This window comes from Ovis canadensis, chromosome 13 (genome assembly GCF_042477335.2).
Source record: "Ovis canadensis isolate MfBH-ARS-UI-01 breed Bighorn chromosome 13, ARS-UI_OviCan_v2, whole genome shotgun sequence".
In the NCBI taxonomy this organism is placed as follows: Eukaryota; Metazoa; Chordata; class Mammalia; order Artiodactyla; family Bovidae; genus Ovis; species Ovis canadensis.
Window position 1 is genome coordinate 43,118,905 of NC_091257.1, and position 26,581 is coordinate 43,145,485.

Below are 26,581 nucleotides of genomic sequence, written 5' to 3' on the forward strand. Positions count from 1 at the left end.
GGCCATAAATATAACCCAAGATGAAGTTTGATATTTTCCTTCGAGTGTCCAAGCGCACTCAAACTAACAGGTTCAACTGATAATGTTTCATGATTCCCTGAAGTCAACCGGACAGTTGTTGTTTAGTTGCTAAGTCATGTCCGACCCTGAGACCCCATGGACTGTAGCCCTCCAGGCTTCTCTGTCCATGGGATTCTCCAGGCAAGAATACTGCAGCGGGTTGCCATGCCCTCCTCCAGGGGATCTGCCCAATTCAGGGATCAAACCTGTGTCTCCTGCATTGGCAGGTGGATTCTTCATCACTGAGCCACCAGGGGAAGCTCAACAGGACGGGTACCTGGTGGAATAAAGGATCTCTCACCTGTAAGAGCTCCATTTCTACACACGCAGAGATGTGCTCAAAGGGAATGTGGTACCCCGGAGAAAGTAGGGGAAAATCATCTATGTAACTGCAAGGTTTTTTCTGTTTTTCACCAATGTAACCCTCTCTGTACTTCTGTGACCACTGCTAAACCCAGACAGCTAGACAGGAAAATACTGCCACTCCCGTTCTCCGAAACCCCACTCACGACAGTGCCTAAAATGATCTCCCCATGATCATGGTAAATAAGAGAGGCATGTTTGGCAGTGTGTGAACAAGCGTGCAGGAGTGGGGAGGCAGGCTGAGTGAGAGGGAAAACATCAGTGGGTGAAGGAGAGAAACCACAGGATTCGGTGAGAGTTGATGGTGAGGGGAGATTTAATGACTTATAAACAATTCTACAACCTATCCTCAGACACTGTTTGGGATTCCATCTGTTCATTTTGAAAGAACTCATCTTGAGACTTCCCTGGTGGTCCAGTGGCTAAGAATCTGAGCTCCCAATTTAGGGGGCCTGGATTTGATCCCTGGTTGGGGAACTAGATCCCTTCCACATGCCACAAATAAGACTCCATGAAGCCAAAAAAAAGAAAGTCATCTATGTAAGCAAGCACCACTATTCTAGTACAGATGGGAGCTTGGGTATTTTGTTTTTAGTCCTATGTGTGGGCTTTTTAGGCATCTGGGGGGCTATTCTTGTGCCACACATCATTCTGAAATAGCTCTGAGCTTCTGAACACACTCAAGAGCCACAACATCCTCTTGGGATGCCCACACACGCCTTGCTGTTCCTGACAGGTGTGCCCTGAGGGCAAAGAAGCTACTTTTTTCCCCTAACATCAGCAGCTTGCATTTTGGGCTGTGCTTCTGCAAGGCCAGGTGCCCATCTGTTTAGAAGATCCAGGTAATAGGGGCGAGTGATTGGACGGGGCCTAGAATGCTCTCCCTGCTCCACCTACGAGGGATCCCATGCTTTACTCCATCTCCCCCAAAGCCCCCAGGACTTAAGAGTGAGGATTAAGCAATTTAGGGAAGACTGCAACCAGAGTGGGAAACTAGTACCCCACAAACCCCAGAGAAGCTGGACAGCTGTGGTGCTGCCCGCTTTGGGACAGTCACTAGCTACTCGCTTCTTCTCAGGGCCCCTATGGAGGCACCTGAGTGCATTCTCACAGGAGGCTACTGAGGGCCTGTTTCCGGCTGTGCGCATGATCTGCTGATGCTACTGCAGCCGAGGACGCCGAGAGATGCCTCCAGCTCCTCTGAAGGCAAAGGTGCGGCTCACCCTGGTCCTGCCCCTACTTGAAAGCTGGCTCCCATTGTCTCGGTGCCATAGAGCCTAGCTGCTGTAACTGGGTCAGAGTGTCAGGGAGACTCCTGCCTGGGCACTGTTGCTACAAAAGGGCCTTCAGGTGCCCAGAACTGGGTGCCACTCCCTGTTTCCTGAGCACTGCGGGGGTCCCGGGTGGCAAGCTCTGCCTGGGCCCCTTTGCCAGGGTGTGATTGCTGCCTGGAGGGCCATCCCTCATTCAGAGCCGGCCCAAACTTGAGCCCTGTGCCCAGCTCCCCAGGTGCAGAGGCCCTGCTGGGCGCACCTGCCATGCCTGGCTGATCCTCCTTGAGTCTGAGTTCGGAAAGGACCCACTGCTGGCCGCAGGGGTGATCCTCAACTCTGGCCCCCATGTCAGGATTCACTGTGAGGCTTTCTAGACATACAGCAGTGGGGACAGAAATGAGGGGGGCAGGATCAGGGGGCACTGGGGCCTCTCTCCATTCTGAGAGTTTCATGTGAGTTTCCGATCTTTCGCTGAAGACAGATTTGGGGCACTCATATAAATGTGAACTGGTGGTCACTACCACGTGCCTGCCTCTCCTCAGATCCACAGGTCTGGAGCCTGGGAGTGTGATCTGTGCATTCAGAGATTCTCAGGTGCCTTACAGGGAAGAGAAGTGGCCTTTTATGATGGTGATGGTGCTGGCTGTGAGCAAAAGGGACAGGAGCCTTGCCTTGTGTTCCCTGAAGCTGGGACCTCTTCATTACAGCTCAGGCTAAGTCTTTAGGGCCCACAGCATGTCTCAGCAGAGGTGGATACCCCTTGGGCTAATGAAATTTCTGCTCTTTTCCTCATGGGCTTTTCAAAGTTCTTAATTTTGTATTCCAATTGCACATTTATTTCCTAAGAGGGCTCCCCAAGTTATAGCAGAATCAGGGTGTCCCGGTCCCCAGTCTGCCCTTCAGCCTCACAGGGAATGTCACGATGGGGAACGGAAATTCACTTAAAGCTACTGTAACTTTTTCAGTGTGCTGAGTACCTCTCCCGCTCCTCGCTCTGTTCAGTTATGATTTGGAAATTGATACTGTCGAGCTCCAACTGAAAACTCATTGCCTATCTGCCAAGGCTCCCCGAACGCCCCATCAGCCTAAGACAAGGCGTGTCCTAAACTGCTCTTCTCTCCCCTTCTCTAACATCCCAGGATCTGGTCGATCAAGAAGCCTGGGAGTTGTTCCAGGTTCTCCTCCTCCTCTGACTGCCATCCTCTCAACCCCTGCCATTGATCAGTCACATCACCTTCTAAACATCTCTCTTCCAATTCCCCTTCTCCACCCTCAGCACTGACAGCCACCCCCAAGCCCCCACCAGTTCAGACCTACACTAGTGTAATGACGTCCCAGTCTGCAACTATTATCCTGTATCACTCCACTTATCCTCCACCAGCTGTCAGAATGATGCTCCTCTGGCTATGGAAGTCTGAAACGGCCACTCATCTGCTTCAGAGACTCCTGCTGCCTCAAAGAGGATATCTTCCCAGCAAATCCTCAGGATTCTGGATGCTGGAGCCCCATCAGCCTCCTCTCCTGCTACGTTCCAGCCCCAGTGGTGCCACGTGCTTCTCCATCACGCCATGCTCCTCTCCTTCAAGGTGCTTTCATGCACACCTGTGTGTCTCCTCACCCCACTGGTCCATCTTCAATACCTCTGACACCATTGTAAGATACAACTCCTTCTCCGTGCTGCTGCTACATCGCATCAGTCGTGTCCGACTCTGTGCGACCCCGTAGACGGAAGCCCACCAGGCTCCTCTGTCCCTGGGATTCTCCAGGCAAGAATACTGGAGTGGGTTGCCATTTCCTTCTCCATGCCCAGCCAACTCATCATCATCCCTCATGCAGACCTGTCTTATCTGTAAGATGCGATTATTATACCTGTCTTTCTAATAGCCTGGCAGGACCTGAGGACCTGATGTGTGTGTTATCTCAGAACCCTGCAGACTTCTTGGAGCATAGAGGGTATGCAATACACATTTCTGAAGGAATGAAGAAACGAATGAATAGTGACTCTGATGGCCTGGTTGCCCCTCAGTGAGTGACAGACTTGAGAATCCCAAATGCTTCCTTGGAGGACACAGAAGCAGGTAACATTTTCAGTAACAACCCAGTTTGAATACAGTGAATATACTGAATACATGTATTCACCACCTGCATAAATTCAACCAATGAGAGTAAATTCTCTTATTCAAAGGGTGATTATTCACACATTTTACTTTCCACTTTTCATTATTTTGAAGTCTCTTTTGGAGTCTTACAGGAATAGTTACAATTTATTGAACCCCTGTGCTGCATTTTGTATGTTTCACAAATATCAAGGCTACCTCACTACATCTAAAACCTTCATTAGCACCTCAATTAGAGAAACAAAGCAAGCTTAAACATTAATAAATTGAACTGAACACGTACCAATACTAGTTAGCACGTTTTTCAAAAACATTCAGAGGGAGAGAAGAGTTTAACCATGGGATTTTAATGAATTCCACTGTAGACCCCAATTGTCCAAGCTGGCCTTGGTCTCCACCAGCGGGGCAATTGAGAGATGCATACGTTGTTACTAGGACTGGGTTAAAGGATCTAGGAGTATCTGTGGCTCTTGCAAGCAGAAAAAATAGCCAAGCATGTTGGAGAGAGGGGACAGTCAATGTACAAACGAACTTATTTACAAAAGAGAGGCAGACTCACAGACTTAAGAGAACGAACTTAAGGTTGCCACTGGGGAAAGAGTGCAGGGAAGGGATAGTTACAGAGGCTGGGATAGACATGTGTACACTGCTATATTTAAAATGGATAACCAACAAGGTCCTACTGTATAGCACAGGGAACTCTGCTCCGTGTTATGTGGCAGCCTGGATGGGAGGGGAGTCTGGGGGAGAATGGATACACGTACATGTATGGCTGCGTCACTCTGCCATTCACCTGAAACTTTCACAATGTTGTTAAACAGCTAGACTCCAATATAAACGAAAAAGTTTTAAAAAATAAAAAGAAGAAAGGAGTAAAGAGAAAACTCAAAAAAAGCACAGAAATTTATAAAGGTTATAGAGAAAGAGGTAGAAAAGAAACAGAAAGTTAAGAGTGTTTGAAGAAGTACAGACCCAGTGACTGAGAAAGACAAAGAAGAAAAAATAAGAATGCAGAGTCCAAATCATGTATTGCAGCAGGAAACTGGAGGGGTTTTGAAAATAGTCACAAAACAATCATCCCTGGAACAGCCAGGTTCCTCCTGAATTATCCCCAAGGAAGAATTCCTCCATCACAGGCTCAGGATCTTTTCATAGAACTTAACTGACTTACTGATCAATTGAGTGAAAATCATCCTCAACACAGAGCCATTTTTTCTCTATCAGTTTAATGAGAAGCTGGCTAAGGGCAGATAGATGTCCACTGGATAGACTACAATAAGCTCGGATGTGTAGCGTGGATTTCAATCCCGCTTGTGGATAAAGCAGCTTGGAAAGCATTTTACAGTGACATAACGAAATCATACGGCTTTCTCCCTCCAAAAGCAAGTGTGGTTTTGATAGACTTTTAATCTGTATTTCAGGGTCTGATTCTCATATCATCTCCCCGTTTTTTCCTCTGCCTGGAGGAGCTCAATGACAGCTCTCGCCTCAGAGACATTTTTTCCATTATAATTTTTCAATTTGTTCTGGTCTGAAAAATGTGTAGAAATGAAAACAGAAAATCCAAGTCCTATGTCCCCTTCAAACATTCTGTTTTGGCTTTACCGTGACTCTATACACTCTATTAAGCTTCCCTTTCTTTTTTGGCAAGTGATCTTATTTCTTCCAGATTTCTGATCACTTCTAATATGCCAGAAAATATTTACTGGATTGGCAGGCAAGCCTCTCATGCTTCTTTATTTTTCACCTCTTTTTGACCCACAATCTCTTCTTTTAGGTCCCCCACCCCTTTCTAAAAAAAACAAAAAAGAAAACCTTTGGGAAAACTCAGATTAGCCTCAGGATTCAAGAGAGACACTCCTTCACATTCCCATTAGCACAGCATCCCAGAGAATGAAGGGCCAGAATGGTCTGTCAGAGTCCCGTTGTCCATCTGCTCTGGGTAAGCTGACCTAGTCTTCTTCTTCTATATGCGCTAAGTCACTTCAGTCATGTCTGACTCTTTGTGACCCCATGGACTGCAGCCTGCCAGTCTCCTCTGTCCATGGAATTCTCCAGGCAAGAATACTGGGATGGGTTGTTATGCCCTCCTCCACGGGATCTTCCCAACCCAGGGATCAAACTCGCATCTCTTGTGTTTCTTGCATTGGCAGGCAGGTTCTTTAACACTAGCGCCACCTGGAAATCCGTCTTCTTACCTTAAATAATTTTACAGCTTCCATTTCCTTAGTGACAGGAAGGAAAAGTATTTGCCCAGAGAAGGCAGACTGGATGAGTTTGGAGTAGTTTGTATACACCGCGCTTATCAGGAGACTGGGGAGCCCAGAGGCCCTGAGGCTGCATGACTACAATTTTTGTCACTTCTCAGCCTGTTCCTCCCTCCACCGGAGCACCACTAGCCCACCAAGGAGAGCATGCTTACCTTCCTGGGCTTGACTTTATCATGGTAGTCATACTGGAAGATGCCTTTGTAGCTCAGGCCCAGCCACCACGGTATCCCCTGCTTGTCCTAGGACATCAAAAGGAGCACGGGTAAGCATGGGACCAGAGGATAGAAACATGAGCCAAGAGACCTGCTTCATCTGAAGACAAAGGGAAAAGCAAATTCCTTCAAAGGGATGGAGCCCATCTCTCTACAATTTACCTTGACAGATGTGCTCTATCATCAAAGGATGCTCAGTGATGTGACTTGGAAAGTGCCCTGGGCTGGGGACCCAGCTCTATTCCTAACTAGCAGCACAGCTGTGGTTCTCTCCCCCATTCTGAGTCAAAAGCGGATGCCTTGTTCTCTGTTCTCCTTCGAAGACTTTAGGTTTTCAGCGCCACCCCCCCATCCCCACTAAAGAAAATCTGAGAGACGCTGAGCACTGACAAAATGACCTTCCGAGCCGAGAAACTGTCATCAGCAGTCAGAGCTGGAAGGAACCACGGAAACTACAAAAGGTGACTCCCCTAAAAATTGTGCCTTAAAAGATTTTATTTTATATTTTCTTTACAGCGGTTTTAGGTTCATGGCAAAATTCAGAGAAAGGTACAAGGATTTCCCATATATTCTTGTCCCTACAGCCTCCCCTATCAATAACATCCCACACTGGAATGGTACTTTTGTAGTAACTGATGAACCTACACTGACCCATCTCAGTCACCCAGAGTCCATGGTTTCCCTCAGGATCCATTCTTGGATTGTACATTCCATAGGTCTGGACAAACGTATATAGATACGTATCAATCGTATAGTGTTGCACAGAGTATTTTCACTGCTCTAAAAATCCTGTGTGTTCTAGCTATTCATCCCAGGTTCTGGCAACCAGGTTTGTCTTTTCCAGGGTGTCATTTAGTTGGAATCATACAATATGCAGCCTTTTCAGATTGACTTCTTTCACTTAGTAATATGCATTTAAGACTCCTCTAATTTTAAAAAAATTTTTTTGGAGTAGGGTTAATTTACAATGTTGTGTTAGTTTCTTCTGTAGAGCAAAGTGACTCAGTTATACATATATCAACTTTTATTTTTTCTTAAGTTGTGCATCTCTTCCTTATGTTAGCTATTTTTTTTTTGATGTGGACCATTTTTACAGTCTTTATTGAATTTGTTATAATATTGCTTCTGTCTCATGTTCTGGCCCTTTGGCCCTGAGGCATGTGGGATTCTAGATCCCTGACTAGGGATTGAACCAGCACCCTCTGCATTGGAAGGGAAAGCCTTAACCACTGGACTGCCAGGGAAGTCCCAAACTCCTCTCATTTTAAAGGCAAAGAAATCATGCAAACGTTGCGTCCTACTGTGCTTAGGACCCTCCCTTTCCCCCACCCCCTCCCCACCGCCCCCAGCAGGCCGATGGCAGTGCAGGGTGAGCAGGTGCTTCCCAGTGTATCCTGCTCACTTACTAGGATAGTGGCTTCTGGGCTGGCCTGGGTGACTCAGGCTACAGACAAAGTAACAAAATTGAAGCCTAGACACTCCAGGGGCAGAATGAGAAACGTCAAGACCCTCTGTTTATTCCTTTAACAGAGACTTCTGGCCCCCAGATGGTTAATCTCCATTCAAGTAGGGTGATTGTTAATGAGAAGATCCCAAATGCTAGGAGCTGGCAGCGGGCATATCAAGCAGCCTTTCCCTGGATTTGTTCTAATTGCCACATGGATGAATGGCCTAATAGAGCCCACAGCGGATATCCTGAAAACTCAAAGTTGGCTTCAGAGTTTTGTGGGGCATGAGTGTGTGCTTCAAGGTAAACACAAAGATAAAAAGCAAAAGAACTACATTTTTAATTTTTAGAAGAGCTTCTAAATTTCTTTAAAGGTATAAAGCTCGCGTCTCTGGAAAGTGCCCATGTGACTGCACTGGTTTTGGAGAACAGAATAAGAGGACAGATGAAGGCCACTGTGGTTTCAGATTGTTGAGGCAAGAGGTGTCATCACACTGAGACGTGGCAACTGTGAAATTTACAAGGAAGGCCACCAAACAGTGAGTCTTGATATAGTTGCTTAGGCTCTTTCTCCAAATAAGTGGGAGAGTAATCCCTCAAGCTTGAGATTCCAAGAGTCAAACACACAGGCACACCTGGCACCTGGAAATTCACAAGGTCTGCTTCTGGTCTCTCACAAACAGCAAAGGAGCATATTTCTAAAGTTTCATTGGATGGCAGATAGCGTGCATATCAGAGGTTGTCCTTTTGTCAAGTTCCAGGGCTGACAAGGAAACAGAATTCAGGTTTACGCTGTGTTCGTAAAACCCAGATGAAGTTCTATTTGAAAGCCTTTCCATCTAGGTATCTCAATCTATCTCAATAGTCTTCTAATCCTTAGAAAATTTTTGTGGAGTAGTTGGTGAAGCAAATTTCTTAATCTCTATTTTATTTGTTTATTTTATTATATATATACACACGCATATTATCTTCATTTATTTATTTTTGGCTGTGCTGGGTCTTCGCTGCTTCTCGGGATTTTTCTCTCATTGTGACAAGGAGGGGCTACTCTCTGCTTGCGGTGTGCCAGCTTCTCAGCGTGGCGGCTTCTCTTGTTGGGAAGCGCAGGGTCCAGGGTGCTTTAGCTTCAGTAGTTGTGGCATATCCGCTCAGTAGCTGCAGTTCCCAGGCTCCAGAGCACTGGCTCAGTGGCACATAGGATTAGTTACTCCACAGCATGTGGGATCTTCCCAGACCAGGGATTGAACCTGTGTCTTCTGCACTGCTAGGCAGATTCCTTACCACAGAGCCACCAAGGAAGCCTCCATTTACTTTCAATATGTATTTATTTGTTTAGCTGGGCCAGGTCTTAGCTGCAGCAAGCAGTTGCCATGTGGGATCTTTCACTGTGGAGCTTGAGCGCAGTAGTTACAGTGCAGGGGCTCCTGGAGCTGTGGTGTGGGAGCCTAATTGCTCTGCAGCATGTGGGATCTTTGTTCCCTGACCAGGGATTGAACCTGTGTCTCCTGCCTTGCAAGGTGTTTCCTCAACCACTGGACACCAGGGAAATCCCTTAATCTCTCTTTTAATTATGAGCAGCAGAGGTGAGATCATGCTTAGAACAAACAGCGAATCAGAGAATGGAATGGAGTCAGGGATTCCTGAATTACTGGCTCCATTCATGAATTCAGACTTCTCCGCTAAACATCACTGTGGAATATTTCCACAAGTGACAGAGAGACTCACAGTTTGATTTCTGTGATATGCCTCTTTTTAATAATGTCAGGACTATTGCTGGGTCCTCCTGTTTCCTTTATGGTAGCAAGATGGCAAAATGGGCATGGGCTCTAGACTTGCTCACAGTGTAAGAGTTGAACCCTGGCAGCCAGCAGGGGGGATTTTGAATCTCTTTTCATGACTAATTCAATTTCCTTTTGGGGAGTTGACAGCCCACTGATTTCAGTGGCCATATCCCTGGGCAGAGCAGTACAGAGATTGTCTCCTTAGATGATTCATACTTTTTATGTGGGACAGAATTTAGCCCAGAAGGCCAGGTCATACTTCTCATGACAAGACTATAGCTTAGACTTGAGAAAGGCAGGGATGACTGCCATGGTTCTGAGTTATATGCATCATGGTGAAGAGAGAAGAAGAGCTTCCATTGGTGGGAAGGGTGTTGGAAGGACATCAGGAAGAACTGAACCACTGCAGGCTGTGATAGATCTGGAGATGAGCTGCTGGGTGGGACTGGAGTCCCCACATATGCCTCAAAACTGAGCTCCACAAATATCACTCTGATATCTGTTCCCATCATGGAAATGCATACATCCAACTACTCAGTTCAATTCTCAATAAAGGCACTTGGTAAATATTTGCTGGACACCTACTACATGCCAGGCCCTATGCTAGATTCTGCTGGATTCCAGAAATATATAACATAATACAACACAGTCTTCGCTATCAGAAGGCTGCAGTTTAGAGGAAGACACAGGCCATTAAATGCACACCAAGGATGTGCAAAATGCCGTTGAAGCTGCCGTGGGTGACACAGTAATGAATGAAACACAGCACACTCTGGTCTAAAAGAATTAAAGTCAGGTGGGTCTTCCCTGGTGGTCTAGTGGTTAAGAATACACCTTGCAATGCAAGAGATACTAGTTCAATCCCTGATCCAGAAACATCCCACACAGCACGGAGCAACTAAGCCTGTGTGCCACAGCTACTGAAGCCCGAGCACCCAGAGCCAGTGCTCTGCAACAAGCAGCCACCGCAGTGAGATGACCAAGCACTGCAATGAAGGGTAGCCGCCACTCACCGCAACTGCAGAAAGCCTGCATGTAGCAGCAAAGACCAGTCACAGACAAAAAATAGAGTAACTAAGTAAATCTAAAGAAAAAAAAAATACAATCAGGTAGAAACATGGGGAAGGAAATTGGTGGAAGAGCCTGAGAATACTGGGTTGCTTGGTGGGACTGTCTTGCATTCAGAGGGGTTTTCTGTTCCTTTTGTCCAGACTTGGGGCAATGACTTTGATAAACTTCACGTCCGGGTAAATGAAGGAAAGGAAGTAATCCTTTCTCAGGATAGAAAAAAGAGCCCGGGAACATCATTATCCATTATTTCAAAGGGATCCCAGTCTTGGACATTATGTATCAAATGTAAAAGAATTGACAATGGGGCCAGTATCACAATGGACTTGCCATCAGCATATTTAAGAAGATAGAGGCTGTTGATTTCTCAACCCATAGTCCCACTTCTCCTATTTGGCTGCCTACGTGGCATCTGACCACTGAGAGAAACACTGCTGATTCTGCTTAAGTTTTTGTTCTCTATAGTTCCTCGGAATCTTCCTACTGAGAGGCTCTGTGGTCCTGATCTCCAGGATTCTTCTGAGAATTGAAAGGAAGTAGGCATTTGTCACACCCACTTCACAAAAGGGAAAGTAAATTTTGGAGAGTCTTTGAATCAAGGCTTACTACACTAGGGGGAGGTGGTGGTGTTCCATTGTCCCAACTCCCCCAGCATGCAATCCTCCCAAAACCCCAAAAAACTTCACTAAGATTAAAAAGAAAGAAATGAAAATCTTTTTTAGGGCATATTGGCAGTGTTCACCAAATGAGCTCACTTACCTTCACTGCGTAATAGTGAACCCCATAGGTTGGGAGAGACTCTACGATGCTCATGTAGCTGTGAAAACAAAACAAAACACACATACACACACACACACACGCACACACGCACACACACACACACGTGGTCATTCAGCAGAACTGGTATCATACACACACTGGTGTCTGTGTGTACATGATGAAAGCTTTCAGAATGGTTATTTACTTGAAAATTTAATGGAACCACCACCCCCTGGAGTCTCTCCCAGAAGAACTGAATAACCCTGACATGTTCTATGTGAATACACACACAACCTCATCAGCACTGGGAGGGCTGGGGTACTTACTTGACGATGGCTTGGCCTCTGGTCTGGCCGTTGAGTTTCTTGTAGTGCTCGATGACCCGGTCCTCACTAGAACGAGAAAAGGAGTCTACCTCAGTCTCCAGGTGATGGCCCCAAGCCCTCCTTGTGAAAAGACCATGAGCCCCACATCCTCACAAGAAGCTTCAAGGAGCCAACAGCTCCTGGAAGAATGATTGTCCTGGAAGCAGCATTCTGAAACCCAGCCAAAGTGAGATGTCCAGGGCGACAGAAGTACCAAAAGAGTCCACTTTCCCACTTGTCTTTGTCTTGAGTTTAGCTCAGGTTTTGGGGGTCAGACTCCTTGTGGGAACAGAGGATGAAAGGAGCACGCATCCCAGTGGGGAGGGACATAGGACGAGGACATGCAGATGGCCACTGCTGGGGGTCCACGTGGACGCTCCAGGCAACCTCGGTCAGGCCCTCCTCCCCTCCTAAACTCCAGCTGCCCAGTCAAGGGGAAGCCGGTGCTGACCTCGACAGGACATTCATGGGCTCTCTACCCTGTTAGCAGTTAATGGTTCAGAGTGTCCAAGGAGGATTGGAAAGTTTGGGAATTTGGGGCTGGTTAACACAAATCAACCTCAGATATGCAAATGACACCACCCTTACGGCAGAAAGTGAAGAGGAACTAAAAAGCCTCTTGTTGAAAGTGACAGAGGAGAGTGAAAAAGTTGGCTTAAAGCTCAACATTCAGAAAACGAAGATCATGGCATCTGGTCCTATCACTTCATGGGAAATAATGGGGAAACAGTGGAAACAATGTCAGACTTTAGTTTTTTGGGCTCCAAAATCACTGCAGATGGTGACTGCAGCCATGAAATTAAAAGATGCTTACTCCTTGGAAGGAAAGTTATGACCAACCTAGATAGCATATTCAAAAGCAGAGACATTACTTTGCCAACAAAGGTCTGTCTAGTCAAGGCTATGGTTTTTCCAGTGGTCATGTATGGATGTGAAAGTTGGACAGTGAAGAAAGCTGAGCTCCAAAGAATTGATGCTTTTGAACTGTGGTGTTGGAGAAGACTCTTGAGAGTCCCTTGGTCTGCAAGGAGATCCAACCAGTCCATCCTAAAGGAGATCAGTCCTGGGTGTTCATTGGAAGGACTGATGCTGAAGCTGAAACTCCAGTACTTTGGCCACCTCATCTGAAGAGTTGACTCATTGGAAAAGACCCTGATGCTGGGAGGGATTGGGGGCAGGAGGAGAAGGGGACGACAGAGGATAAGATGGCTGGATGGCATCACCGACTCGATGGACATGATGGACAAACTCTGGGAGTTGGTGATGGGCAGGGAGGCCTGGCATGCTGTGATTCATGGGGTTGCAAAGCGTCAGACACGACGGAGTGACTGAACTGAATTGAACACAAATCATAGAGCAATAAAAGGCCCACAGCAGCATTGTGAGATAAGAAGGCAGCTACCGGAAGTCAGATGGGGACCCGGTAACCTTCTGAAATCTCAGGCAGGTCTAACATAGCAAGAGGTTAGCTCGCTTCTTGAGGGGCATGGGGGCCTCACCCGCCGGTGACGAGGCAGACGGTGTGAAGGGCCTCCTGGGAAGTGACCCTGTACCTCACTGCCTTTGGAAATGCCAAGCCCAACTCAGGAACCACAGTCCACCTGTTGGGGGGTCAAGTCCAAAAACCTGGCCTCTGGGACCTTGGAACCTTCTTCCTCAGGCCTCCACCTTACTCTTTCTCCCCACAGCCTGTGGACTCCACAATGGGAGGTAATTCCAGGGATGAACCCTCAAGACCTCCTCAGTTGAACTTCATGATCTATGATTCATTCATCATCCCAGAGCAGGCAGAAAGCCTTCTTTCACCCACCTCCTGTTAGTGAGGCCACTTCTGGGGAACGGAGCACACATCTGTATGTTCATTACTGAGTACTTGGGGGTAGTTTATTTTTTTTCTAGTTACTCGCTTAATCTTCTGTGAATATCTCTGCATGTTAGTATTCTGAAATTTGACTTGTACAAGATTGGCCCCTGGCAGGAAAGTGTCTTTCCTGATGTCCCAGATGGGGAATGGCTGGCTACGAGGGGCCCTTGTCTAGCTGAGAGTCAAGTCTACGGGGTCCGAGCACCCTCTCTTCAGAAAGGGGCAGATGCAGCCATGTTTCTCCTCAGCTCCCACACACCTCACACCATGGCGGCTCTGCACTGAGGGGGACAAGGCCCTCTCCTGACAGAAAATTCTCCACAAGTGTCCTTGCTGGGGTGACGCCAGCCTCACAGTCCATCAGAGTGCGGTCAGGACATTCTGGGGTCACCCTTCCAGCTTCCTCTCCAGCTGCCCGCTGAATCAAGAGCTGGGTGGGCACACGAGGATGTGGCATTTAGGGAGGCTGACCCTCAGATCCAGAGTCAAGCCACACAGTAGAGCTACGAGCCCACTTCCTTTGTACAGAGTCGCAAAGAGGGTCCCCGGCTCCCTAGGCTGGGATGAGGCGGGGGTGGAATTCAATACAGCGCTGTTGTGGTGAACACCAGCACGGCTCAGGAAAAACACCAGCAGGTCAGAAACACCAGCAGGCAGCTGTGCAGCTGTTCATAAACTAAATGGCCTGACCCTTGGGGCCTTGCTGAGCCTGACAGCTGCAGGGATCTGCCACCCCACCCTCTCTAGCCTAGCTTCTCCTGCTGTCTGAGACCCTCTGCGAGGCCTCGGTATCCTCCTTTTTCCTTGGCTCTCCCCTCTCTGTCGGTCCCAGTGGAAACACCATGGGCAGGCATGTGACAGCGGCTGCCACACTTCCTGGGACTCGCTCCACTCCCTGTCCCTCCATGGGGACTGACGGATGATCATGGCACCAACCACCCCTCCATGGGATTACTGTCAGAGACCCACCAGCCAGAGGAAATGGAATCCCCAAACACCACTTGGAGGATATGGCGTTACATGAAGCAAAAAGGCAAGTGACCGAGGCTGATGGTGCCCCCAGGCAGGGGCTGGCTCGTGCTGCTAAGGTCAATCATCTCTGCACGCAGGGAACCCAGAAACAAGGCGACGGCCATGGGCTCCCTGTCTCGGAGGAGCCGTCAGCCTGCAGCGGCCAGTGATTTCAGAGTAAAGGACCCCTCACGCCCTGTCTGGGTGTATTTGTGGTCCCGCAGCAAGAGAAGCCAGGTCAGGGCCCTGATGCTGCCTTGTGCTGGGGCCCTGGGCACTGCGTGACTCGACGCCACCCTCCCATAAGGAGATCACGCAGGGTGAGAAGTCCAAGCCTGTGGAACGCTTGAGGAAAATGAGCAGAGAGGATTACTGGGTGATGATCTGGCATTATTGTGTACCACTCACAACTTTCCAACTGCGTTATGTGCTTGTTTATTAATATTTCCTCCCTTAATTACAGTCTGGATTTGGCTGCTACGGTTAGTCCCATTTTACAGATGGAAAATCAAGGCAGCAGAGCTTCCTGGACTGTCATCACCCCGTAGCTCAGAGACATGGCTGGGATCCTAAACCTACTCTTCTGCTCACTAAGCTGCAATGCCTTCCCCGCCAGCATGGACAGGATCCCTATGGCTTCTTTAGGCCTGAAGCTTGTCCACTGCATCTGCGTGTATGGGCATTTTTTTTTTTTAAGCTATGCATCATGACAATGGTTCATGCCACTGGCCTGTTTGTGTAGAAGCTGAGCTGTAGAACCTGGGGGCACCTGCTTCAAAAGCATCCCTCCCTTTGTCCTGTCATCCTCCTAGGACATTTAGACAGTAACATGGTGCCTCTGGGTCCCAAAGTGTGGGCCTGGTCACAGAGATGCAGGGCTGTTCTGGCAGGACAGCTAGAGACGTGGATGAGGATGAAGCTGTTCACACTGACGAGAGAGAGAGCACCGGCATGAAGGAAGGAGTCACGGCTCAGTGAGGATTTCTGGGCACAGAGCAGGCTGTGGAGATAACCCAGAAGGAACCCGGAGACAGGAAGGGGAGAGAGGAAAGGACTTCACAGCTCGGAAAGGAGCAGCCAGGGTGTAAACAACATTTGGAAACATACAACTGAGATAACTGAGGGATTCAGTAGGCTCAAAGCAACTCTGACTCCAGACAAGCCAGCAACATTACAGCCTCTGCTGGCTAATACATTTCACCAGGTAGGAACCACCAGTTCTGTGAACTATCTCCTTGCAGCTCCAGTCCCTTCATCACTGGTTTCCTGAAAATAAACCGCTGGGAGGGCAGAGAAGGTAAGGCCCAGGGAGCATGAGGAATTCGGTAGAGGGCAATTTGTTTCCACAAAAAAGGAAACAAGAGTGCCATCTGGGGTGTTTGTATGCGCACGCTGCCAGGCTGGAAGTTTGGAAACTGACACATGCAAAGCCTTTGTGTGTTAAACCAATCTTGTTCTTGAAGGCAAATTATAAGGCTCTGAGCACTGTTTATCACACCTACGCTACCAAAGGAAGACTGGCAACAAAACAGTTCAGAGAAATGAAACCGAGAATGGCAGCACACAGGTGGACGCTCCCAGTCTCAGGGTTCAGCCCTTTTATTTCCTGTCCAGCTGCCCTGTCACTTGGTCTCTTGGCAAGATATGGTTTATGTCCTGGAGTTTCACCCTGCTAACGCCCTCCACAGTAAGATGCACCCCATCCCAGCCAAAGGAGTCCCCTGAAGCCATCCCGATGACTGAACTACTAGTCTGGCAACTGGAAAGGTGTCTGGACAAGATGAAATGTTATACACTGTAAACTTTATAAAGTGTATTAGAGAAATGCTGAAAAGTCATATGTTATGATGCAAGAAAATTGACCTGTTCTGTGATTTATATCTTATTATTTTTAAATAAAAGCCCTTTCAAAAGCCTAACAAAAAGTGCTTTTGGTTACAGAGTCGTAAGAATGATTAGGAAAGTGGCGTTTTGCTTTCAAAGGATAGTGGTTGGGGCTCGCTGGCCCTACAGTATTTCAGCACACTACCCAGCCACGCAAACCCCACTCCAATGTGACCTGAACCACAATCTGGGAACAGTTCAAACGCCCGATTCATTAAGAATCAGTAGTGTAGGGCCTAACAGATGAACTATGGTGTAATGTTACACAGCAGCTACATCGGGAGATATGAAACACTGTGGGAAAAGAAAAGAATCAACCTCCCTCTTCTGCAAAGAGGAAACCCCTCTCATTCTCCCACATCTCAAAATCCCACACATCCTGTCATTAAATGACAAGGATCCCAAAGCGAAATTCTAGCAGTCCATGAAGGGATCTCCAAGGAGGCAAGGCATCCAAAGTGAAATTTTAGAAGTTTTCCCTTTTATTAAAAAAAAGAGGCAAAGAAAGAAAATAGGAAAGACAGCTCTCATATTCCTTGTCATTTAAATAAATGCAAAAAATGGTTTCATGAAGGCTCAGGCCACTGGATACAGTTTGGAATCACTCTCTGATTGGGGACCAGGTTGACCCGTGGTGGTGGGGAGGGTGGACAGTCACTCAGAGTCCCCTGCCTCCCTCAAAGGGGCTCCATCCTTAGGGGGATGACTGGGGCATGCAGAGAAAAGGGTCTTACCAGTAAGCCAGGGAGGGGTGCTCCTTCAGGGCCTGTGTGGGAAGCGCTGGCAGCTTCTTCAGGTCAGTCCTCACCACTTCATTGCTGCAAGACAGGGGCAGACAGCGGGCATGGCAGAAACACACTTGGCCCGGGAGAAGACCACTGCACCATGCCAGGAGACCCGACCCCCGCCATCTGGTCCTCACACCCCACATCTGCGCCCCTTTAGTGGAAAGTGGAGCTTTCTTTGTACTGATTTAGTTACACAAGGGGACACACAGCATGCAGAGCCCGGTGGCCTATCCTTGTGGTGCACACAGCAGGGCAGGGTGGAGCCCTCTGGGACGCCTGAGGGTTCTTTTCAAGCCCTGCATGCCAAGCGGGCACAGATAAGTGTCCCTGGGCAACAGGAATGTGGGAGAAGAGCCACCAGTGTCCCCAAAGTGGGGACCTTAGGGAGCTCCTCGGGACCCAGTTGTGGGCTCTGAGAATGGAGCTGTTTTTGACTGTTCTCGCCTTAAACTGTTTCCCCCACTATCCCATAGGCCAGTTTTCTTTGCCTGGATTAACCACATACTAGAAACTGTTGTCCAAAATCTGACAAATCAATAACATTTGCTCTTTAAAACCAAGATAATTTAAAAATTCATTATTATATAAAATGTGGTGTTCTTTATAAAATGTTATCAGCCTGTAAATAAGGCATGGCTTCACTATACTAAGTTATCTACATTCAGAAATCCTTGGTCTAGTGTATTAACCTCTTTCTTCCTAAGTAATAAAGAAATTCCCACTTACTTATGTTTTGAAATATGATAATTACAATATATTTTCAAATTTTCAAAAAGTTCTACTTAAAAAATTTTTTTGATTGGAGTATAGCTGGTTTACAATGTTGTGTTAGTTTCAGGTGTACAGCAAAGTGATTCAGTTTTACACATATGTATACTGCAAAATAAAGAGCGAACGTTTCTATGCTACACAGCAGGTCCTTGGTGGTAACCATTTTGTATTTAGCAGCATGTGTACGTTAGTCCCAAGCTTCTAATTTATCCCCCAAGCCCTTTCCCCTTTGGTAACCATGAATTTGTTTTCTATGACTATGGGTCTGTTTCTGTTTTGTATACGAGTCATTTGCTTTTGACAAGGTCCAGAAACAACTCAGAAGGTGTGAAGCTGATTATTAGGTACTAGAGAGGAAAACAACAGAATGGGAAAGACTAGAGATCTCTTCAAGAAAATTAGAGATACCAAGGGAACATTCCATGCAAAGATGGGCTTGATAAAGGACAGAAATGGTATGGACCTAACAGAAGCAGAAGATATTAAGAAGAGGTGGCAAGAATACACAGAAGAACTGTACAAAAAAGATCTTCATGACCCAGATAATCACGATGGTGTGATCACTCATCTAGAACCAGACATCCTAGAATGTGAAGTCAAGTGGACCTGAGGAAGCATCGCTATGAACAAAGCTAGCGGAGGTGAAGAAATTCCAGTTGAGCTGTTTCAAATCCTGAAAGATGATGCTGTGAAAGTGCTGCACTCAATATGCCAGCAAATTTGGAAAACTCAGCAGTGGCCACAGGACTGGAAAAGGTCAGTTTTCATTCCAATCCCAAAGAAAGGCAATGCCAAAGAACGCTCAAACTACCGCACAATTGCACTCATCTTACACGCTAGTAAAGTAATGCTCAAAATTCTCCAAGCCAGGATTCAGCAATACGTGAACCGTAAACTTCCAGATGTTCAAGTTGGTTTTAGAAAAGGCAAAGGAACTAGAGATCAAATTGCCAACATCCACTGGATCATTGAAAAAGCAAGAGAGTTCCAGGAAAACATCTATTTCTGCTTTCTTGACTGTGCCAAAGCCTTTGACTGTGTGGATCACAATAAACTGTGGAAAATTCTGAGATGGGCATACCAGACCACCTGACCTGCCTCTTGAGAAATCTGTATGCAGGTCAGGAAGCAACAGTTAGAACTGGACATGGAACAACAGACTGGTTTCAAATGGAAAAGGAGTACGTCAAGGCTGTATATTGTCACCCTGCTTATTTAACTTATATGCAGAGTACATCATGAGAAATGCTGGACTGGAAGAAACGCAAGCTGGAATCAAGATTGCCAGAAGAAATATCAATTTGCAGATGACACCACCCTTATGGCAGAAAGTGAAGAGGAACAAAAGAGCCTCTTGATGAGAGTGAAAGAGGAGAGTGAAAAAGTTGGCTTAAAGCTCAACATTCAGAAAACGAAGATCATGGCATCCAGTCCCATCACTTCATGGGAAATAGATGAGGAAACAGTGGAAACAGTGTCAGACTTTATTTTGGGGGGCTCCAAAATCACTGCAGATGGTGACTGCAGCCATGAAATTAAAAGACGCTTACTCCTTGGAAGAAAAGTTACGACCAACCTAGATAGCATATTGAAAAGCAGAAACATTACTTTGCTGACTAAGGTCTGACTAGTCAAGGCTATGGTTTTTCCAGTAGTCATGTATGGATGTGAGAGTTGGACTGTGAAGAAGGCTGAGTGCTGAAGAATTGATGCTTTTGAACTGTGGTGTTGGAGGAGACTCTTGAGAGTCCCTTGGACTGCAAGGGGATCCAACTAGTCCATTCTGAAGGAGATCAGCCCTGGGATTTCTTTGGAAGGAATGATGCTAAAGCTGAAACTCCAGTACTTCAGCTACCTCATGCAAAGAGTTGACTCATTGGAAAAGACTTTGATGCTGGGAGGGATTGGGGGCAGGAGGAGAAGGGTACGACAGAGGATGAGATGGCTGGATGGCATCACTGACTTGATGGACATGAATCTGAGTGAACTGTGGGAGTTGGTGATGGACAGGGAGGCCTGGCATGCTGTGATTCATGGGGTCGCAAAGAGTCGGACATGACTGAGTGACTGAACTGAACTGAACTGAACTGAGAAGGACGTCTTATGTGTCTGGTCCCCAGACCAGACTTTCCCTGCAGACTCACACGTTCTCAGGTTTGGGAGATACTTTAAACTTGTCAAGTTTAACCAGGGGTTTTCAGAGGCTTGACTCCCCCACATGCACTCAGCAGACCTGCATCCCCACTGGGACAAGACATCTGGGTGTCGGCCCCCACTGTCTACCTCTAGAGCCATCGGCAGTCTCCCTTTGGGATGGTTTTGGTGTGTACTGGGGCCTCTCTGTACTGGTCCACCAGAGTGTCTCGAGGGCCCTGCTGGGGAACAGAGGCCACCTGTGGAGCCTGCCTTCACACACAGGTCTAACCTCAGCTATAGTAGCAGCTTCCATGCTGTTCATGAAAAGCAAGGCAAAGACTGACGGCCTGGACATTGGACAGTAGCATCTAAAAAGCAACGAGACAGGTGCTCAGTAGATAAATAGAAAAGGAAGAAGGAATGCTGGAATCACATGACTTTCTGTGGGTCCCCAACCAGCCAGAAACACTGCCTCCAGCCATGCCTTTTGGATGCCAAGTGTCACTGGGCAAAACCACTTCCAGACTTCGAGTTCACATACATGGTGACAAAGAAACACATGGATGCTACTCCTCGAAAGGGCATTTTTCAAGTGGACTAAGAAACAGAAGCCTTTCCCTTCCCCAGGGGAGCTTTCCAACCCATGGATCGAACCCAGGTCTCCTGCATTGCAGGTGGATTCTTTACCAGCTGAGCCACAAGAGAAGCCCCACAAGAAACAGTGACAGTGAAGTTTATGAATCTTGGCTTTGAACAACCAACTGGAAAGAATAACTCAATTTGTAACTGCTGAAATCAATAAACCCAAGTCTTGAACTGTTATCACTCAAGTGGCAAGAATTTATTGATTAATAATCAATAGGTTGAATGTATTTATGGAGCCCCTGCTATTAGGACGCAGTGTAGGAAATATTAAAATAAAAAGGATAAGACATAGTCCTCAGTCAAAAGATGCTCACAATTAAGGGCATGGAGCAAGAGGTACAAATTAAAAGGCAGCCGATGACATGGGCAGTACTGGATCATGTTGATTCAAACAACAAACTGAAACGCGTGGAGGAAAGGATGGTCTCTGTGGGCTCTAGTGTAAAAGTAGGCTTTAGGGCAGGACCTTCATGAAGAAAAGATTAGGAATCTCATTTTTCTTCTTAGTGGAATCCAGCAGAGTATGGAGGTCAGGCACTATGAACTGAAGAGATCAACCAGGGTAGGTGGTGTATAATAGGCAGCCTGGCCAAATAAAGGGCAGACTAGGCATAAGATTTTGAGGATCTTCCGTGCCAGGCTGGCAGAGTCCAAGTTTGGGTAGGAGACATTTGTCAGTCACTGGAGCTTTTCAAACAGGTCGCCTCCTTATGTTTAGGAAAATTCAATTCCCAAGCACAGCTTGGGATCTTTACTCGTGCTATTAAGACATAGCTTAAAGAAATACTCAGGTCCCCAAACACCCAAGAGCCCATAATAATGAGTTTTTGGGTCTGATCTCTGTTTATTAACTATAAGCTCCCCAAGAACAGGGATTTGATTCACTGACTCATCAGTGCCTAGGGAGGCACCCTATGGGTTGAATTTTACTGGATGCAACTGTAAGAAAGGCAGTTAAGCTGAGGCACGGATTTGGGTTTACTCAGACTCATCTAAAGCATATTTGGGGAAGGATGGAACTAAAGGAGGAAGGGATTGTCTTACCCACTAAACACTCATTTGTTGGCAAACAAGCATCCCTGATGAGAGTCCCAGGCCTGACATCCTGGCTGGAGCAGCAGTGGCTTTTCGAGCGCTCCCCCCAGGGCAAGGTGACACAGAGAAATACAACAAGAAATCACAAAGGCGTGAAACCCGTCCAAATCCATTACATTCTGGAAGGGATCCAGGGCTCTTAAACCTTCCCAAAGGACAGCTATGTAGAAACGTCCTGTTTGCTTTTTTGCTGTCTGTAAACATCTGTGATAACTTAGAGGGGGACCGCCCGTCAGGCGATCTGGCCAAACTCGGACTGCAAATCACAAAGCTGCCTTAACAGGACAGCTGGTCACTCTATCTCCAGGGACTTGGGAAGCTGAAACCAAAAGAATGTACTAGAAGTGCCCAGCTTTCTCTCTCAAGATCTTCCACTTGGACATTTCCCCCAGAGTTCAGGGTACCTGATAAATGCCAACTTATAAAACACTCTAGAACAGTTTTTGGTTCCAAACAAAGGTTAGGTTCCACTTTTATTAACAGAAAAAGAAAAAAGGTCTCTTTGAAAGTCACTTGCTAAACTGAGAGTAAAACTGAAGTCTTATTTTTAATATTTTATTTTATTCAAAACTTTTAGATAGTGATTAATGTTGCCAGCAAAAAAGTGATCTCTCAATGCTCTGTTGGTCTTTGATTTAAGGCTCTTTTTTTCTCCTTAAGATGATGGACCTTGCTTTTACTGTTTACCCTGGTCATAAAACACGGGAAGTTTGAAGGACTTACTCTGGAAAACTAAGCTTTCTAGCAATACATCAACTAGGGGATTTGCCACACACACACACACAAAAACAGCTACAATACATTTAACCAAGACACCATAAAGTGAAGAAAGCAAGAATTAAACTTGATAGGAGTATTAGCAAAATCCACAAGGTGCATGTGAAAGTGAAGTCGCTCAGTCGTATCTGACTCTTGGCCACCTCATGGACTGTAGCCCACCAGGCTCCTTCATCCATGAGATTTTCCAGGCAAGAATACTGGAGCGGGCTGCCGTTTCCTTCTCCAGGAGATCTTCCTGACCCAGGGATTGAACCCAGGCCTCCCGCATTGTAGGCAGACACTTTACCATCTAAGCCACCAGGGAAGTCCTTGTTGTCCTTTAAAAATGAGGGAATGCTTTTTCAGAAGATTCCTTCTGGGTCACGTAAGATGTTCATAATTTACAGGGCAAAACTTGGGCAAATAGAACTGGCTTTCCATGGAAGAATTCTTCCTGAAACCAGTGGTTTTGAGGTCCCCTGGTACTAAAACGCTACAGCACTAAAGCCAGAAGGCTACATTAGTGTTACAGAAAGGATGAACGGGAAACTCAGAAGCAGTAACAGGCAGCTAATGTTCTACCAACTCTTCCATATTTCGTAAGTGTATCATGAAGGTCAAGTGCTCCAGGAAGAGGGGTTTCATAAGTAAAAAAGAATATTACGGGTCCTCATTAGCCACAATTCCAAAATCTGAAAACCTGTAAGAAACAAAGCCTTCTAGGGACCTCCCTGGTGGTCCAGGAGTGAAGACCCAATGCAAGGGGGCCTGGGTTCAATCCCACATGCCACAGCTAAGCACAGGCACAGCAACTACTCAGCCCACATGCTGCAACTAAAGAAGGCCGAGCACCGCGTGAAGACCCAGTGAGTCAAAGAAACAATATAGAAAAAACCCTTCTAGCCAACTGGGTGGCAAACCTAATGTTTGACCTTTCTCTCTCTTCCACTTGGTGTGAATGTCCACATTCTGATGCGGAAGTGTGAACAGACTGGGGTCCAGGGGCTGTCCCAGAGATTGTCGTGGGTGTTACAGGATAGCCTGCATTACCATCTAAAACCCACACAGCTCTCAATTCAGAAACACTGGGAAAAGCTTCAGAGATGTGGGTCTGTATTGCTTTATCCAAGGGTACAACAGATCTAGAAAACTCTGAGACAAATGAATAAGGAGCCTTGTAGATGATCTCTGCTGACTGTAATTAACCATGAAAGAAACAATTTCTCTCCTTTTTCCCTTTTTTCCTTTTGTGAACCAAGCTGAAGTTCAGGTTATAGCACAGAAGGTGATGATCTCTTCCCTATCACCTCCTCTCTCAGGGGTGGAGGGAGGCTCACAGAGCTGGTGGCTGGGGGCAAAGGCTACGACGTTTCTCTTGTCATGACACTTGGAGACACCTGGGAAGCACACGGAATCCCTCTGATTTTTCCAGCATGGGACTATGGATTCCAGGCATGCATCATGGATGAATATGCCCCACTAATTTGCCACCTGGATGGAGGGGCAAAGCCAGTATGTATGTGCCTTTATTTCTGATGTTAAAAGCTAATTTATCTAAATAATGATTTCTTTCTCGATTGGTGAGTTTGGTTTTCTAGGAAGACAGGAACAACTTTTGTGAGTTTCTAACATAGCTGTAAACTTGTAAAATTCAAAGCAAGTTAAAAACTTTTTATAAGCCTACAAGGTGAGGCAAGAATTTTAAGGGCACAAGAAAAAGCAACTGATTAATTTTCTACAACATTATGCTTCTGAGACAGAATCTTAATTCTGAACAACTGACATAATGTCATAGTCGTAAACCTTTTTGCTGTTATCAAGGTTAACTCAAAATATAACATTGATATTAAAGAAATGCTTAGCAAATGAGACAAGCCGTCATAATACACAAGTTCTTCTTTCACTTTTTACTTAAACAATTCCCATAGGATTTGAAGAATATCATCCTGCAAATTACCCTATCTGAATACTTTTCTATGTTTGGAAACTGTGAATTACACACTTGAAAAGCTCAGTGAAACGGACTGTTGTGCACAAAACAAAGCTTTCTGTAATAACTTTTCCATTTGAACATTTTGTTTCAAAATTTCAGATTCCATTCCTTTCAAAAGGTCCTGCTGGTGTGAGAGATTCCAGCTGTTTCTCTCTCAAGTCCTTTATAAGTCAAGGGAAAATATCACATACTCCTTTCTCCTTTCTTGATAAAATAAAATAATATATGAGATTTATATACATTTAAATTCTTCTTACAAAAACTCTTCTTGGGGCTTCCATGTGTTTCAAGCTTAACAGATGACTTTTTTTCCTAGGAATTTTCCAATAGGGAAATTTGCAAGTTTGTGTATTAAAGATACTAATAGGTTATGTAAGTTGTATTCCAAATGTTGACTCTTCCAAACACAGCTGTCCAAGTCTTTTTCTTTTTTTTACTAATTATCTAAAAGTCTCAGTAAATCTATTTCTCTTACTATATGATCATACCAGCTGCTTTCTTTCAAGAGGCCAATTAAAACACTGTAGGAAAATATACCCCAAATGATCAAATGCTCTAAGACTGCTATAAAACTGAGCTCTGACTTGCAGTAGTAAAACTACTTATGTAAGTGCAAAGTAATGATGCTGGAGGCTCAGAATTGTGATTTATAGACTGCCGCCTGCAATTAATCAGCTTTCAATGCTCTTTTAGCACAGCAAGAAAATAATGCTGTCATCTTTTAAAAGATAGTAATCTATATAAATGTTTATGTTACCAAAAAAGTCTTTTAGAAGAAAGTCAGCCCTTTGTCTTCTTTTCCTGTTGATCTTTTAAAGTTCTTCGTTTAACCTGCATGTGTGTGTGTGCTGAGTGGCCTCAGTCATGTCCGACTCTATGCGACTCTATGGACTGTAGCTCACCAGGCTCCTCTCTCCGTGGGATTCTCCAGGCAATAATACTGGAGTGGGTTGTCATGCCCTCCTCCAGGGGATCTTCCCAACCCAGGGATGAAACCCTGGGTCTCCTGAGTTTCCTGCATTGGCAGGCGGGCTGTTTACCACTGAGCCACCTGGGAAGCCCTCCTTTAACCTATGACTGCCTAAAAGGCATCACCTAGTCTGACAAAAAGACCAAAAAAAAAACCAAAAAACAAAAACCAAACCACAACACCTACAAGCCTGGAATTTTCAGATACCAGTAAGCATTATTTCATTCCATTAATTCACAAACGCTCTTTAAAAATGCAGAACAGATATCACACAAAAAACAAAAAAAATCAAGATGGTATATTTTTTCCCCACAGAAATTTCATTTTATCTCTCTGTCTTAGTGAACACATGGTCCCATGGTTTACAGAAGATAAAATATTAAAAGTTCTTCACTTTTTTTTTTTTTTTTTTTGCTTCTAACTGCTCTTCTAGAGACCTAAGGCCAGGTAAGTTTGTGGAAGCTAAAAGGAATTTTTTGGGACAAATAAATACTCCAATTGCTCATCTAAAATGGAGTTAAAAATCAATTTCTTTTGTTAATGAAGGACCACTATTCATTTCTCTTGAGGGAGTAACATGCTGCTCTGTATCTAAAAGTAGTATTATCGTTATTAAGGAGAATTAGAAATCTGCAGGTTGATAAATCAAGGTTACAGTAAGACTCTTACTGACCCTGGAACTCTGAGAGGCAGATATTGTCTCACTAGGACCAGCCCATAACCTGGGACAGGTGTCATAGAAACTCCTTTGACTCTGGTTGCGATGTTTATTTGGAACTGAGAAGCTGCAGATGGAGGGCAGCTTGCTATCATCTTTAAAGCAAGCACATGATGAGCTTTGCCTAACAGGTAAGCAAAGTGTGACTCACAGATCTTTACATGGGATTTCCTCAGTACAAGCCTTTTTCAAGTGCTGACTGCTTACTGGTCCTCATAAGTCTTTCAGTGA

General features: G+C 45.8%; 1 protein-coding gene across 7 annotated transcripts in view; it reads right to left on the minus strand.

Annotated features, from left to right (window-relative positions):
- FRMD4A (FERM domain containing 4A) overlaps positions 1 to 26,581 on the minus strand; it is a 518,054-nt gene that overhangs the window by 90,653 nt on the left and 400,820 nt on the right. For all 7 annotated transcript variants that reach the window (XM_069547510.1, XM_069547509.1, XM_069547508.1 and 4 more), the window contains exons 8-11: positions 17,210 to 17,293; positions 11,678 to 11,743; positions 11,352 to 11,409; positions 6,237 to 6,323 (exon numbers count right to left, since the gene is read on the minus strand). In XM_069547510.1, the coding sequence (XP_069403611.1) occupies positions 6,237 to 6,323; positions 11,352 to 11,409; positions 11,678 to 11,743; positions 17,210 to 17,293 (295 nt within the window). The remainder of the gene's footprint in view (positions 1 to 6,236; positions 6,324 to 11,351; positions 11,410 to 11,677; positions 11,744 to 17,209; positions 17,294 to 26,581) is intronic.